This window comes from Branchiostoma floridae, chromosome 15 (genome assembly GCF_000003815.2).
Source record: "Branchiostoma floridae strain S238N-H82 chromosome 15, Bfl_VNyyK, whole genome shotgun sequence".
NCBI lineage: Eukaryota > Metazoa > Chordata > Leptocardii > Amphioxiformes > Branchiostomatidae > Branchiostoma > Branchiostoma floridae.
The window spans coordinates 17,229,308-17,246,301 of NC_049993.1; the positions used below are offsets into that span (position 1 = coordinate 17,229,308).

The window sequence follows — 16,994 nt, forward strand, 5'->3', positions numbered from 1 at the left end:
TGACTTGGGTAGAGAAACAGGTATCAGAGTATACAAAATGTCAATTTGGACCAGTGACCTATCTGACCTGACCTGGACCTCCTTCTGCCCCAAGAAAAACAACAAGGAAGCATGCATGTAGAACTCATTAGACACGGTGATATCAGCTCATTTGATCTCAACAAAAACAGCTGGGTGTTTGCCTTGCTGTCCCTCAAGGATTTCCCTGTCATCACTCCTGTAAGCCTCCAACAAAATTATCCACCAAACTGTCTCCATTTCTGCTAAATTTACTAAATAAACCTGTAGAAAACTGAAGCCAAAACACACGCTGGAGGCCTCATTAAATGCTAGATCCCTTCTGGTTGGTCAAAGATACAAGCATCCTGATTGGCAGACTCTGCCAAATTTCCCATTTCACAGTAGTCAGTTTGAATTTCCCGCCGGAATTAAACCTGAAGCCACGATCGTGGCTTCTCGTGTCCTATGGGAAAGCCATGATAGTGGCTTCTCGTGCTGAGAGGTTTAAGAATAAATAGAATAATTTCCTCCTTCCAGGTTACAGTAACCCCCACGGTGGGCTGCCAGGTGTGGGGATCTCTGACCATCTGGCTCGGACTGTTTGAGGGGAGGCTGGAGATCAGGGGCTTCATCATGACCACCTCGTTCCCATGCACGGCCGAGCTACAGTTCACCAAGTTCCCCTTGGATGTGGGGTGAGAAAATGTTCGTTGATTGAAACGAGTCTCTCTTGGAGCTACATGTATATGGTGGTCGGCAATTGTTAGCGACCGAGAATTAGAAGTCATGTCAGATCAGTTCCCAGTTATTATTCGGGATGGCGATTTCTTAAAAAAATATGTGACTTTACTCAATCCCAGAGCAGAATGGAAGGGTCTTGAGCAGGGTAGGGCACCCAATGAGCCACCCTTGCAAACCTTGAACTCAAGAACAACTTACCATGGACCATAGAGGTTTGCATGGGTAAGGGAAGAGGAGCCACTCTTTACATAGCCTGATTTAATCGCGCTTCTTAGGCCCGTCCTACATTGCCCCGGAGGAGTCTACAAGCTCCGGATAGTGGAGTTTGCGTTACACAGACTACTCTTTACATTGTTGTCTCAATGCAGCCTTATATTCCTTCTATACTGATAGCATTCTTCAGCTTTTGTATAGCAGAAGAATAAGGTTGTTTACATAAGGCCAATTAACCTAGCTGATGAAACTTTACAAGAATAATGAAGAATGATTTCACAACGTTACCTGTAATGTTTACTCCGCTGCGCTGTTTTCCAGTATCCGTATGGACATGAACCTGGTTCCTCTGAGGCTAGAGCTCCGGGGAATCCTGAAGTTGACTATCCCGCTGGTGTTCAAGACTATCAGAAAGACGCTGATCAACAAGCTGATCTGGCAATACTCCACTCCAACTATACACGCGACGATATTCGCAATCAATTCGGACGAACCGGACGAATCGCCTCCTGATTTCAAAGTCTATGCATCGGTAAGTTCCTTATATAGACTGGTTACTTAGCAAAGAGCGAGGGTTATTATATACACTAGATTTATAGATTTACATATGGGGTTAAGTGATCACTTGTAACATTTTAGGGTGATCAGGTGGACAATGTTGAACTTTGTGGGCCTTCAATATAAAGCCTTTAAGGGGTAACCAAACACCATGTTTGCCCTGTGGGCTTATTTCTATAGTTACTTGTAAATGCTACAACAGAACTGGCTTTGATGTTGTGAAATCATGTACATGTAAAAAGAGATCATATCAACTGATCATTGGCCATATTTTTGCGTGATCAGACAAACAACTTTGAACTTTGAGGGTCTTCAATATAAAAAGCCTTTAAACTGAGATGGTTTCCGCCTTGTGGGGATTTCCTTGATGAATAAGGACTACAAAGCAACTGCCTTTGAAGTGTTAAAACCATACTAGGTAAAATCATATTAACTCATTACAGACCTTATTTTAGTGTGGTCTGACCGACGACATTGAGCTTTGAGAGTCTTCAATATATAAGCTTTTAAAAGGTAGTTGAACACTGTATCCGCCCTATGGGCCCCACGGATTTCTATTCATAAAGACAGACTTTAACATATAGCCTTAACATGGTACAAGTTATGGTAGTATAGGGTGTAAAACGAAAATGAATGGTTTATTGCCAGTCTATAACCAAGAGGCTGAATTGTATTAAGAATTTAATTTCTTAAAAAATAAGACAAATTGAGCAATCAAATATAAGAATCATGTATTTTGCAATTTAACATTTCCTCATGAACTCAATATGTATTTACTATAGCCATTTGAGAGCGGAGTTGCCTGGCAAGTAGTGCAGGCAACCAACAGCTCTGCTTCCTTTTAAAGACAGAATGCAAAAAAATGCTGCCGGTGTTTCAATATTCATCAACATACATTGTAGTCATTTTCTGTGTTTCATAATGAGCTATTATATATTATCTCTTTGTCGTAATTGATTATGTATTTTGCAATTTAACATTTTATGACAAACTCAACCTGCATTTGTGTAGCCATTTGAGAGCGGTGTGGCGAAACGAGCAGCCCAGACGACCAGCTGCATCGTGCAGCAGCAGTATGGTCGGGACTACACGGAACCCGCCTTCCTGCTGGAGCTGGCTGTGGATGATGACAGGAGCGAGGTGGGTGTTTCTTCCTTTATTCTTACTTTTGATTGCAAATACCTCTTCTCTTACATTAGCATGAAAGCTCTTTTGTGTTGGGTATAGTCCATGTTGAAGTTTTAGCTGTCTTTCAACATAAAAAATTGCTTACCTCGAATTTTCCGTCGCTCATCCGTCGACTTTCGACAGGAGTGGTGATGCAATTACTCTGAGCACGTGACCTTGGGACACGTGACTCGAGTAAAGAATCGTAGATGCCTGACAAGCGGTATTGGTCCCTGTCTCTTTCTCAGCAAAAACTTATACCTCTTCTCTTCTTCCGATTAAAGCGATCACAACCATTGTGTCGACTGCTCTTGACACAAAGGTGTTGATGGTGGCAAGCTCCCCAGTTGCTTAGGGTGGGGCATTCCTTGGGCAGTCCTTGATACTTGTAGTACAATATTATGTACCAGGCCTTACATAGAATGCTGATGTGCACCATTCACATTTAAGGCACATTCACAATGGAGTATTATGTAAACTTACAAGTTCAAACTTTATATCGGATTCCGTACACAAAATAGAGTGCTTACCAAGAAGTTTTCAATTAGTCTTCAAATCCTTATCAAGTTGACAGCAAAGTGTAACATCAGCAATGGGTCAAAGGTGATTGGCATGTGATTGATACATTTTGTAAAAGACTTAATACAATGTTTTAATACAACTTGTAGGTGGATCTCACCTACTCTGTTGGAGTTACCAGAGGTGGCAGCGACCAGGTGTCAAATCAACCGCTAGGAGGTTTCACAACGATCGTGGCACAGGTATTTACGTTTATGAAAATTAGACATCCGAGGTAAACAATTTTCAAATACAATAATTCAATCTTTACAACAGGATAAAACCAGAGAGATTTACTTCTGGACGTATTGGTCTTCTGAAGGTATTGTCTTGAAAGTACTAGTACCTTCTTTCCAATATGCAAAGCATACCCAAATTCAAATTTTAGCCAGTACTTTTGCTTTCAATGGGCAACTGACTCATTCACTGCTTCACATATCACATCCAGTATGTGAGTTTTCCTGACAAAGGCTTTAATTAAAGGAGGCTGTGGAAACATTAACTGTGTCAGAAAACATTATTATGAGGCTTTATGAATCTTTTGTAAACATTATGAGTAACTCAATATCAAATATGTGATTCCGAAGGTTCTGCGAGGAGGAGTCCCCCTTTACTTCACCGTAACGGCCACCAACTCGGCCCAACAGACCTCCCTGGCCACGTGTGAGCTGCCTACCTATGACGTCACCCTGCCTGGGGGTAGGGTCACACCTGACTTCATCTCCACCAGCCATCCCAGCATCCTTCGCTCCTCGGCTGTCGCCTTGGATGATGCAGCCTTAGTGAATCAGAAGGTAAGATACAGTCTATGCTTATCATATGGTGAGGTTACTGTGAATTAGGACATGGTACTGTATACTGGCTGCAGTACTGGCATGGAACTATATGATGAGCACATAGTACTGTATACAAAAACACAGTTCAAACTTCATATTAAGCAGTTGAAAATTTTCTGTGAGGATGCTACCGTTTAACCTCTCGGTTTTAACCCGTACCCTGTAAAATGGCTTCAATGGTGTGTCCTTGGAAGACAATACTGCCCACCATCATACTACAGAACTGATATAGCGCTGATGCAGGAAGGGGACATTACACCCCTTCTTTGTGGTGCATTACTTCAAGAACTCTACAGTATGATTGCTGGCAATACAGATGAGCTTTTGTTTTATAGCTTTACAATTTTGTGTTCTGTAGGAAGCCATAGGGTTTGGGCGGCAGGTTTACGGAGATCAAGTTGTGCCATGGATGGACATCAACATCACAAAGATCCACGTAGACATCAGTATCGGGCATGACCCGCATGATACTCGCAATCTGGAGTACTTTGCAGCCCCACGTCTTGGTAAGTCATAGACTTGATCCTGACTGTCCATCAAAATTTGCATTTCAACCAAGGATACCGCTGAAATTTGCTTTTTGCCCAGTGTCTTTAGAATATCAGAGTCTTCATGTTTTTTTTGTTTTTTTCTTGTTTTAGTTCTGTCTTGCTATGTTTTGACAGATGTAGACAGTGCACTGGGATCAACCTTATTTTCTTTCCTGGTCGTACAGACCTTTTCTGCCAACTCATCAAATCCAATGTCATGTATTGGTAAATCTCAACCAGACATCAGCTAACAAAGGCTTATTTAAGCTTGAACATGAAAATTTCATGAACATGGAACATGGAACATGAAAATTAGATCATAGTGCTTCGTTTGCTAGTATCTAGCTTAGGTTTATTTGCAATCTTAATCTGGGGTATTCGACGCTGCTATAAGATTAACCTTCCTCCATTAAGATCCTGGCTAAGAACATGTTGTGTCCTGTTTTATCCAGGGAGAGTGCTCTCAAAGCCTCACCACGTAGCTCACTATCCCTACGCACAGAAGTGTGCCCGGGACTGCCTGGCGCTGCCCCCGACAAAATGCCTCAGCTTCAACTACGACTACAGCGACAACGGGCGCTGTGAACTGCTGGAGGAGATAGAGGGACACGACGTCGTCATGTACACGGTACGGTTAATCTCCAGGCAGATCTACCGGTGGCATATGATAGTATCAAAGCTGCCCAAGGAGTCAAATGGCCACCCCTGATACCATCTTATGTCACCTGTAAATCTACCTTGAGATAAGGGTACGGTGACATAGATTTAATTGGTGCTGATAACTTTTTACACACAGGGAACAGGCCTGTCCTTGGTGCTGAAGGATGTTGTTACACACAGGGAACAGGCCTGTCATTGGTGCTGAAGGATGTTGTTACAAACAGGGAACAGGCCTGTCATTGGTGCTGAAGGATGTTGTTACAAACAGGGAACAGGCCTGTCATTGGTGCTGAAGGATGTTGTTACAAACAGGGAACAGGCCTGTCATTGGTGCTGAAGGATGTTGTTACACACAGGGAACAGGCCTGTCATTGGTGCTGAAGGATGTTGTTACACACAGGGAACAGGCCTGTCCTTGGTGCTGAAGGATGTTGTTACACACAGGGAACAGACCTGTCCTTGGTGCTTAAGAGTGTTTAAACACAGGGAACAAGCCTGTTCTTGGTGCTGAAGACTGTTAACATGCAGGGATCAGTTTTCTTCTGAACTTCGATATAATTACATTTGCTGTTTTTCTAATGAACATTATAATAATTCATAACTAGTTGTGATTTGGATTACACTGGCTCAAAAGATCACTCAGGCCATCCTTATGCCATGTCCATGTTGTGTAATATGTCTCACAACTTCAACATTATATACATACAAAATGCATGCACTAACATATGTATCTGTTTTCCAAAGGATGGCATTTTCCACAACTTTGAACGTCTGGGGATCGGCCACGCTGTGGAGGTGGTTCACGAGGATCTGAACCTGATACACAACCAGCTGTACTACTATAACCTGTTCCTCAACAACACTGTGGGTAAGTCTGTTGATAACTTGTTGCACTTAAATCAGAAAAAAAACAGCAACATTCTCCGATAGATAAGGAATACCCTTAATTGCCCGAGAACAAATATTGGCAAAATTGAAATGTTGAACAGGAATAGCCTTGAAATGTGATGTACGGTATATGAGAAAGGCTTTTTGAGAGTACAGACTTTTATGGACTTTTATACTGGAACTTAACTGACGGGAGACCTGGCGATCCCCGTCTTGTAATTAGCCATACAAAAGGGTATGTCATGTGCGAACATGTTTACATTTGATCACGTCGACCGATGATGATGATGATGATGATGACTGACAGTGCATACTTTTCTCTGTAATGGTTTGTGAATGTTTTGATGCGTGTGATACGTCTTTGTGTTTGTTTGTTTATTTTCATTCATTTGTTTAAACCTTTGCTCATTCATGAATACTCAAATTGACCTGCAAGCCATTTTTCATTGAGGTCATAAGGGAAGACACAAGGGCACATAACAGACAATGTGTCTCTCCTCGCCAGATCAGTAGCTCTTCATGTGTGGCTATCCTGTATAATAGTGGATCTAAATACTATTAGACTAACACATTTTCTTGTTACTATGATTTAGGCTACACGAACATCCTGACATCCCCGGGGGTGATAGTCGACTTCGTCCCCCCGTCCCCCGGCCCGCTGGAGAACGTGAGCCTGGACGTGACGTCAGCGGAGGTGTGTGAGGAGTTTGTACCAGACGAGTGGGAGGATCGATGTGTGGAGCAGACACCTCTCCCCAACCACAGGTAGGGCTTTATTTTTTATTTTTTATTTATTTATTTATTTCACCAAAGCAAAATGACATGCTTAGGAAGTGCCTTCCAGGCTTCCTGAATTGGGTAATTTTGTTACAATCGGCAAATTACAAACAAACAGACAAATTACAATGCAAATCATTATACAGACATTCAACAATTAACAGGAAAAAAACAGCAGGAGGGCCAGCAAGCCTAACCTACAATGTGTCATTATACAGTCTAACTGCTGCGTGCACGAACAACCTTCTTAGCCATTCGGTTTTGGCCTTTGGCACAGTGAACGAGTAGACCTACCTACAACTTAACTACAGCTTCTTTCTCTTTTGTGATTATGTACATCTTCATCAAGTTATGTATAAGCAATTGGCAGAGTATAATGCGATATTCCAGCTATAACATTTTACTCACATAGTGTCTCTCTACGATTTCTGTTTTTTATATTATAACATGTGGAAGAGAATAATCATTTTGCATACATCATGTTGTACTTTCCAGATACAGTTAGCCATGGTACCATTCTAGTTAGCTTACTGTGACTGTTTGAGCCCTGGCAACCTAGCTAAAATCATCGCTAACAGGTTGATGCCCTTTGATGTTGAATTGTACAAAAGTAGTGGGGTTGGAAATATACAGAACAAAAAAGTTACAGTTGTACAAAATAGTTATACGAAATAAAACCTCCCTTGTAGTTGTCATTAAAAAAGTTGGACGAAGAATGCAGGTTGAGCTCAAATGACCTCCTTAAATCTTATTTTGTCCATACAGGGCCATCATAGACGGAGAAGGATCTGGGACTGTGTTTAATGGAAACAAGCCTCTTGAAGATCTGCGCTATTTCAGACCAAACACTTACGTCACCGGTGAGAAAGTCATTATATCTTTGGGTATCTGCTTACAATCAGAACAGCCAGTGACAATGTGCCTTTGTTGAATCTTGAAATTACTAAAATGTTCATGGCATTAAATTTTGCTATTGCTAAGACTTAGTCTTACTAAGATTTGATTTCGAGCTTCTTGTTTTTTTTACACATGTTATAAGTAAAGCTCATAAAACATTACTTATCTATTTGTGCAGCAAATTGGGACGGTTTCCATGACAACGAGACGGGTATTTTCGGGTACACGTGGACAGTGGGGACGGACCACTGCCAGGATGACGTCCATCCGCACAAGGACCCGCACTCCCACCTGTACGGGGAGGACGAATGGACACACCAGGGGCTTGCTTACCCTCTGGAACTGGACGGTCAGTAGACAGTCTGTCAACACAGCCACTGTTGGATTCTCTTGATAAAGTCTCAAAGTTTCAGTCACTGACTGCTCAAGGTACATGTAGTTGCAGGAAATAGCCACAATACACAGGTGGTATGTAAGGATTGTTAAAGCTTGCAGCAATGGGAAAATAATCTACAGGACGTTCCAAAAGTTGCAACAATTGTCGTTTGCTCCTTATGAAGAGTTGTACATACTTCATACGTGTTTACATTTGCAATGCCATGTACTATGTAGAGGAATCAAGAGTGTGATAACTTTAAACAAATATTACATGCATTATGAAGCTTTCTTCACACAAAATTTTATTCCAAAATTTAGATGGCTTCTACCATGTGTCCGTCCGTGCCTTGAACAAGGTAGAATTTGGAGGCCCCCTAGCGACCACCGTGTGCCACACCACCCCCTACATTATCGACACCACGCCTCCATTCGTTAACCATGTCAAACTCATTAGTTACAACGAGGTCAGCTACGAACTCATTGTGGAGTACAATGTCAGGTAAGGACCATAAAATGACTTCTAAGCATTGCAATATTTTATTACTGCAATTGTAAAATCTAGTCATACAAATGTAGTGACTACTTAAAGGGCTTGGGGATAGTTTACATTGCATGCTTGGATCAGTGGACTGATAAAATAATCTATGAAATCATTAAATTATGGCAACACTTGTACACTGGGACATGAATGTAAATATTTTTTGATTTCAATTCCACATACCCTAACTGTTAATGGAATATTTCCATTCAAAATAGCCATTATGGGGAACAGGCCTGTCCTTGGTGCTGAAGACTGTTTACACACAAGGAACATTAGTTCTTCTTTTTGTTAAAAATGTCGACGTGATTTCAGTGACCCCCTGTCCAACATCCGCGAGGTTGACATCGGACTCGGGAAGAGTCCCAGGGACGTGTTCATCAAGGACTGGCATCGCCATTACAACCTGACCCACGTGACCATGTTCTACCGCATTCCGGACGGAATCCCTACATGGATCAAAGTTAGAGCTATCAACAATGGTAAGGGTTTAACACACATGCATGGACGTCTTCCTTCATATGGATGGAGGCCATTTTTTCAATTTCTCCCTTCCTTCTTAAACTTTTATAGAGGACGTTGTTAAGCCGTCAACACAAAAAACAGTATAGGTGACCCAGTGTACTTGAGCTGACATTGTTCTGGCATCAGCTATCGGGAAGCATTAAGTTTTGCATCACTAGAGGACAACAGTCTAAGTCTTATGGTGACATGAAAAGATTCAATGACACTCGTCAGGAATATGATGCAATGGACTAACAGCGTATAGCACAGCACATGGCAATGAGGAGATGACTAATTAGCTCTTAACTGCATTTACAGCAAAATCTAGGAAGAAACTCACAAAAGATTTTCTACAACAACCAGTTACTCTTTTGACGATTGTTGTAATGACAAGCCTTTCTGCCTTGTCTGTCTAGTGGACCTGAGAACAGCCAGTCATGCACCTCGACCAATCATAGTGGACGTGACTCCGCCCATCCCGGGGACAGTCCATGACGGGGAGACCTACAGCAGGGACCGCGCCTTCCAGGCGGTGGGGAACCGGGTCTGTGCCAGCTGGAAGGACTTCCATGATGAGGAGAGCGGCATTGGTAACTCTCCTTTTACTAAAAATCTCTACAATAGTCAACCTAACTACAGATAAATACTTGGCATTTTCTCGAGTTCATCTAGCTGACAAGTGTTCATCTAAGGTTTCATGCTTTAACGAATTAGGTTTTAGAAAGATGCTATTAGATATTGCTTTTGATTACAACAAGGACAGAATGCACTGGTTTTATGATATTCTTTCCATTCATGTTAGGTTTTTACCTGTGGGGAGTGGGCACGTCAGTCGGTGTAGACGACATCGTCTCATTTCACGAGCTGCCGCACACCCAACACGCCGCTTGTGCTGAGCTGAACCAGACCCTGCAGCACGGCGGGACCTACTACAGCACTCTGGTCGCCTTCAACCTGGGGCATGCCAGGAAGAACGTGTCTGTGTCTAGCAATGGAGGTAAATAAAAACCTAACCCTAACCCTAACCCTAACTACATGTATCACCATAACCATAACCCTATTACAGCACCCTGGTTGCCTTCAACCTGGGGCATGCCAGGAAGAACGTGTCTGTGTCTAGCGATGGAGGTACGTACGACAACCCTTTCTAACAGTTGCCAGGTGTTTTGAGTAAGCAATTGCCAGTGTTCGATGGACTTACTTTGGGGCAAATGTTTCGAATATATATGATGGCAAAATATGATGAACAGTAGCAAAAGCAATAAAATCAATGCACATCAACAATGTTGTGGGATGTTATAAACTTCGCGAAACATTAAACTTATTACTGATGTCACTTATCTGTAAGACCAAGTGTCCCAAATGGACTTGATGCTAACAGCAAGATTCAGATACATGTAGCTTGAAAGTTCATCTGTGTTGGTAGAAGTCATTGTGGATCAAAAATGATTTGCAATTTTTGACACAAAAATTGGACTCATTCAAATTTTGTGTGTTGGAAATTACAGTTCAACCTTGCTCAGCAGATCCAGACAGACTTAAGGTCTTGCTTATGGTACTGGCACAAAATTTAGTGTTTTTCTGCAAAAATGGTTGATGTTCTATTTCGTTGTTTCCAGTGATGTACGATGCCACCCCACCGGAGGAAGGCTGGGTGAAGGACGGACTTGACCCGAACCATGACGTCACGTACTCGTCAGAACTCGCGAGCGTCAGCGCGATCTGGGGAGACTTCCGGGATCCGGAGTCTGACATTGCTGACTATGAAGTTACCGTGTGGAGAAGACTCTCCAACAATGGCAAGTGTCTCGTTCTCACCATTCTCATCTACTATTATATGATCTAGCAAAAGACAAGAGGCAGTGGAAAACAATGCTAGCCTGCTTCAGTGCCAGTCTGATAAGTGGCAGTGTTGATGATCTCTTGCCAATATGAAAGATTTCTAAGTTTAAGAATTCTTTGCATTGTTTTTTACTTTTCTACCCATAAATATAAGAGTGCTTCTTTTAAAAGATGTCTGTAAGGACTTCATTTCTTCTTGTTAAACAGGTAACAGCAGTGCTGATACTGCTCCTCACATCATTCATGAAGCGACCTCTGTTGGAAAGGAAGCGAACAGCATCAACTGGCACCACTTCCACCTTCATGACGGAGACTTTGTGTACGTTGTTGTGAACGTCTCGAACGGGGCAGGCAGCGTTGTCTTGACTGAGTCGGACGGGTACACGCTGGACACTACCGCTCCTGAGATGGGCTTCATCGGAGATGGTAGCCAGGCAGGGACGGACCTTCAATACTCGGTAAGGCATCAATCTTACACTTGCGGAGGCGATGTGATAGAATTCAGTGTTTTACAAGTTAGTTTTAGTTTCAGTTCTCAGCAAAGAAGCAGCATAAAGTAAGATACCCGACTTAAAAACTTTGGAGAGAGGTAAAAGAGCTCTACCAGACTGCAGAAAGCAAGTCTCTTTTAGCCATAAAAAGTAATAGAAGTCATTTTTTTTCAAATTGGTATTATCACAGCCAAGCGTCACAAATCTGTCCGTGAACTGGGAGTTTGAAGATGTGGAGTCTGGTCTGGACCACTACAAACTGGCCGTGTTCCAGCATCAGGGAGGAAGCCGTCTGCAGATCCACCCGGCACAGAAGTTAGTGAACATGTCCTACCCTTCTGTTTCAAGTTGGCAATTTGTTACCTTTAGTTAGTAATCATGTTTTTGCTTCCATTGATTTAGCTGATAAACAGTTTGTCTCAAGAAGCTGGTTCGATTTTTTGTAACACTAGAATTAATAGACTAAGTGTGACATTTCATACCTAATACTCTATTATGCTCCTGGTTACCGTAGTGACTACCTTAAATTCCAGTTGAATAATTAAGGGTTAATGACCCGCCCCGAGGTGTATATGGTGTCATAACGCCTGGTCCTTTGCTATAACCACCGAATAAAACCACCGAGTGAGCGAAGCGAACGAGGTGGTTTTATGAGGCCTGGTCCTTTGCTTATAACGCCTGATCCTTTGCTATAACCACCGAATAAAACCACCGAGTGAGCGAAGCGAACGAGGTGGTTTTATGAGGTGGTAATAGCAAAGGCCCAGGCGTTATGACACCATATATACCGAGGAACAGGCAGGTCATTAACCCTATTATCATATAGCCTACCCACACTGACCCATTTAAGAGTAGAATAGAGTAGAGTAGAGTTTCCGGTTGAGTAGGAGCGACAAATTCCTTTATAAAACATACATCTTTTATTCAGTACATAAATTTGAACAGTGAATTTGAACAACATAAAACTTGTACGTGAAATGTATTTCTGTTCCAAGGCTTGAAATAAGAACAAAGTCGATTCATCATGTTACAACTGTTGCACGCTCCGTATTTCTCTACTCGCCCATTCTCCAGTTTGTCGTTCGTTCGTATCAGGCGCTAAATCTCTGCCGGCTTTCCTGAGGCATTCCGGGATCCCTGTGCTTCACAGCTCTTGAGAATCTCGTTCACTATGAACTCAGACACGTTTTCTCCGAAGAAAGGTAGCATTTTGGTCCTCCAGCGCCATGACCGCTACTCAATGGCGGACCGTGGTGTTATTGTCGTCTGAACTTGAATGGGCGGGGGTGCAAATAATTTTATTTTCCATTTGTAGTTTAAATTGGACATGACTTGAAATAGATTTTATTGTCTTAAATATTATAGGTAATTCAATGTTGTTTTAAGATGGCAAATGTTTTCTTTGAACAAAGAAACTCGCACTACCGATGTTAATAGAGGGAGCCATCCCCCCTGCCATGCCTGTACTTATTCCCATATCTTGGCAGATGGACGATTCCTGGATATCTCATTCTGATTGGCCAGCGTCCTGTTTGTCCTTCTGATTGGTTTAAACTTTCAAAAGTCATTAATGCACACGTGCAATAATCAAAAATTTAATGCACGGCTGTTACGGCATCATAACCAGCATGAAATGGGGCCTTCTGATTGGCCCACGTCCCCTGGCTATATGATAATATATATTATTATTCAATCTAATCCTGCTGTAACATATAAAGCTGTATTTATAAAATGCCATAAGACCACAAGGTCTCCAAGGTGCCTCTATCAGTTTTTGGTTGATGAACTTGCATCGCAACAGCAAACACTTTCAAATTTAGGATTAACGTTCTTTGTGTTAAACAGGAATGACTGGGTGATTGTTGAAGGCAGTGCTGGGGGATGGACCAACAATGAACCGCTGAACCTTGTACCGGGCACGCGGTACAGTGTGCGGGTGTCCGCTGTCAACAGGGCTGGGCTGACGACTACACATGACACGGACGGTGTCATCGTGGATCCTACTCCCCCTTCGGTTAGACTACTTCCTTTTTATGTTACAAGTACAGTATTACATTTAATTTAGTTAAAACACAATACACTTTTAGTTTTGGTTTGGGCAGGGATCACCCAGCTATTCCAAGCAAATGCCATTTGAAGCTATCATTATATGGGTAGTTGGCTCCTTTTGTTTGAAGCAAAATTAAACAGTAACCAATTACTCATTGACAAGCAACTGGATATGATTTTGGAAACGGTCAAACATTTTAGTTCACTAAGCATCCACTACATTTCGTCAGTGAAACTGTGACATGTTCAATGGTGTCACAGATTAAAGGTAGCAGATGCTACCTGAAACGATCAATTGCTATCTGGCTAAGTTGAAATTCCCAACACAAAAATGTTGGAACCTAAATTTTTGACTTTCCAAATGTAGTCTAGAATGAGCCATCAATTGCTTCTAACAAAATAAAAATGTGTACCTATGATGTCGCTGTAGAATCTACATGTTGCCATTGACGTGATGCCTGGTGAGCTGGAGGAGCTGTACGATGGGTATATTCTACACACTGACCTGTCCGCCATCTTGGTGTCATGGCGGGCCACTGACGGGGAGAGCAAGGTCACGGCGTACTGGGCGGCTCTGGGGACGTCACCAGGTTTGGACTTCTGTTTCATTGGCATGATGGGGTGGTCGGGTTGTTTGAACAGTGCTTAGACATAAGCCGTCATGCTCTTAGTTTTGCGTGATCTCACCAGGTTTGTGCACTTAGGCATATATGAACATTTTGTACTTGTACTATTGTGTAGTTGTACTTTGTATGTTGTATGTGTACTGGTTGTTCAGTGTAATAAAACCAGCTACTGTGCCACATGCCTATGAAGGTGGTGTGTTACGACAAAGGCCAGTTAAACCTGCTATATAGATACAGAAACAGATGGTATTGGTAGAAATACTGATTTACAATTATGATGTTTGCCATACAAAAGATTCCCCTCAGTTGTTTTATTTCATCTTGATCTATATACATGGACCCAAGAGAGTTTTCAACTAAATAATTATTCATTTATTCCTATTGACAGGTGGCACTGACGTCATGCCGTTCGAAAACATGGGAGCCGACAGAAGTGCCTACATCAACAACCTGCAGCTGCAGCTGTACGACGAGGTCACGGGGTCACCTGTCTACTATGTCACAGTAAAGGCACAGAACGGGGCTGGGGCATTTTCTACTGAAGTGGTTTCAAGGTAAATTTAGCAACTTGTTGCAATATCTTATCTGCTTTGTCCCGTGGTACGTAAAAAAAGAAAATAAGTGACCAGGAACTAGTTTTGACAAGAATATCAAGGTTCGATGAATAGATTTCTACAGCTTGGATTGGAAATAAACAACTCCAGTTCATAGCTGCAGTTAATAACCTTTTATCTTAATTCAAAGATCATGAATTGTCTGTTGGCAAGACAATTAAGATTATGATTATTAGAAACTACAACCTTGTAATTAGTCATCTTGATATGTATTGAGTTTTATATTTTGTTTGCATATCCTAGAATTCCAGAAAGTGTATCAATACTTGTTAATGGAGATCCGAACAAGCAAAGAAAGAAAGTCTCAGTCTATTTCACTTTTATCCCAGCCCGATTAAGGTAGTCCCCGGTGATAAGGCGGGAGTGGTTGTGGACGGCCCACACATGGCGGACAGCCAGGCTGATGACGTGGCCACAGTAGACGTGGACTACCAACTTCACACGGGCACTGTCACTGTGCGCTTCAAGGTTAGTTTGTAGGGGACATTTGGACAGGCTCAGGCTTATATGCTTAAGAAGACTTCTGTTCTAACTTGGTGAAACAAATGTCACTTAATCTGAAAAACGAAGGCAATGCTTTCAGAAGATCGGGGAAGACATCTTTTGCTCTCAAGGAAGTTGTCAATGAGGAAAATAGTCACAGTTACTGTAGGCAAGTTGATACTAAGGGATAACGAAAAATTCGCAGTGGACATGATGGTTATGATGGTTTGCAGAGGATGTCACAGCTTTATGAATGTCATTTGTTACACATAACTTTTTGGTAACCAAACAAGTTACAATCTTTATACAGGGATTTGAGAGTGCGAGACATGGCATTGTGCACTACGAGTGGGCGGTTGGTACTGCCGCGCTCTGGGATGACGTACAGCCGTACTCATCTGCAGGGATAGTGCTGTATGAAGACAATGCTGACATGGAAGGTAAGAGATGCTACAGCATACATGAGATCTAGTGGCAAAGTGACTAGTCCAGTGGTAAAATACTGTACACAGCACCTGTCTTCTGTCATTACTTAGACCTTAGACCTTAAGTCTTCCTGTGCCGTAAGGCACATAAGGCAGCAAGCTTCCATCGTCCTCTGTCGTTTGCAGCCATTTATGCCTGTACCCAAGGGATGCCAGCTCTTTTCAGATCCTCAGTGAAAGTCCTCCTCCATGTGTTTTTGGGTCTGCCTCTTTTCCGTTTTCCACCTGGAGGAATTCAAGTCATGGCTGTCATTACTTAGTGGACGATTAATGCTCTTCAGTGAGCTAAACTGGTTTGATATCACTGTCACCTTTTTTGTTGATGGCAGCGATGATTGTCTCTTTGCTTTTAGAGGATAGAACATTATGAATTTAAGACCAAGGACTGTCATTTTGCATGTGTGACCTGCATAACTATGGAGGAGAAGACAGATAAGGTTTGTCAAGATTTAGAAAGCATTCTGCTATTGTGGAATATGGGAATCATTATCTGATTCATGCTTAAGGTATCTCGGTTGGCTAAATTGGCATTTTGACCTTCCACTATTTTGTTATTAATGAATTAAGAAAGAATGGAGCCGTAACGAATGTTGATAGATGGGCATTAAAGAATTCTAAATCTGATTTTGTGGGGGCCAAATTGATGACGTCATCATTTTTATTGCCTCTGATATTATTTTTTTCTATGACAAAATACAGCACTTTGGTACATACCACTGTAATGAAACTTCGTTTTTCGTTGCATAATGATAAAAGCTACAAAGTCACGGTTGCGCAAACTGATATTTACTAACGATCTGTGGTTATTAAGAATTAATTTTTTTTAATTAGATGAAAACAAACATTTTCTAATTACAACAGATCGTTAGTAGATATCAGTTTGCGCAACCGTGGCTTTGTAGCTTTTATCATTATGCAACGAAAAACGAAGTTTCATTACAGTGGTATGTACCAAAGTGCTGTATTTTGTCATAGAAAAAAATAATATCAGAGGCAATAAAAATGATGACGTCATCAATTTGGCCCCAAAAAGTCAGATTTAGAATTCTTTAATGCCCATCTACCAACATTCGTTACGGCTCCATTCTTTCTTAATTCATTAATAAGAAAATAGTGGAAGGTCAAAATGCCAATTTAGCCAACCGAGATACCTTAAGTT

At 41.8% G+C, this 16,994-nt stretch overlaps 2 protein-coding genes across 2 annotated transcripts in view; both read left to right on the forward strand.

The window, feature by feature from the left end:
* The first annotated feature begins 543 nt into the window (after positions 1-543).
* On the forward strand, positions 544-14,276 carry LOC118431578. Its single transcript, XM_035842820.1, has 20 exons — positions 544-695; positions 1,276-1,486; positions 2,524-2,652; positions 3,348-3,440; positions 3,825-4,031; positions 4,432-4,579; positions 5,056-5,231; positions 6,008-6,131; positions 6,745-6,916; positions 7,694-7,788; positions 8,004-8,174; positions 8,522-8,702; positions 9,057-9,223; positions 9,662-9,835; positions 10,048-10,242; positions 10,865-11,044; positions 11,295-11,545; positions 11,769-11,893; positions 13,424-13,592; positions 14,058-14,276. Exons 1-20 carry the CDS (start codon positions 634-636, stop codon positions 14,274-14,276), a joined length of 3,249 nt encoding a protein of 1,082 aa, XP_035698713.1. The 5' UTR covers positions 544-633.
* A 155-nt stretch (positions 14,277-14,431) lies between these two features.
* Positions 14,432-16,994, forward strand: part of LOC118431579 — a 35,232-nt gene continuing 32,669 nt past the window's right edge. The window contains exons 1-4 of the mRNA XM_035842821.1: positions 14,432-14,462; positions 14,642-14,807; positions 15,197-15,335; positions 15,661-15,790. Coding sequence (XP_035698714.1) covers positions 14,432-14,462; positions 14,642-14,807; positions 15,197-15,335; positions 15,661-15,790 — 466 coding nt within the window. The remainder of the gene's footprint in view (positions 14,463-14,641; positions 14,808-15,196; positions 15,336-15,660; positions 15,791-16,994) is intronic.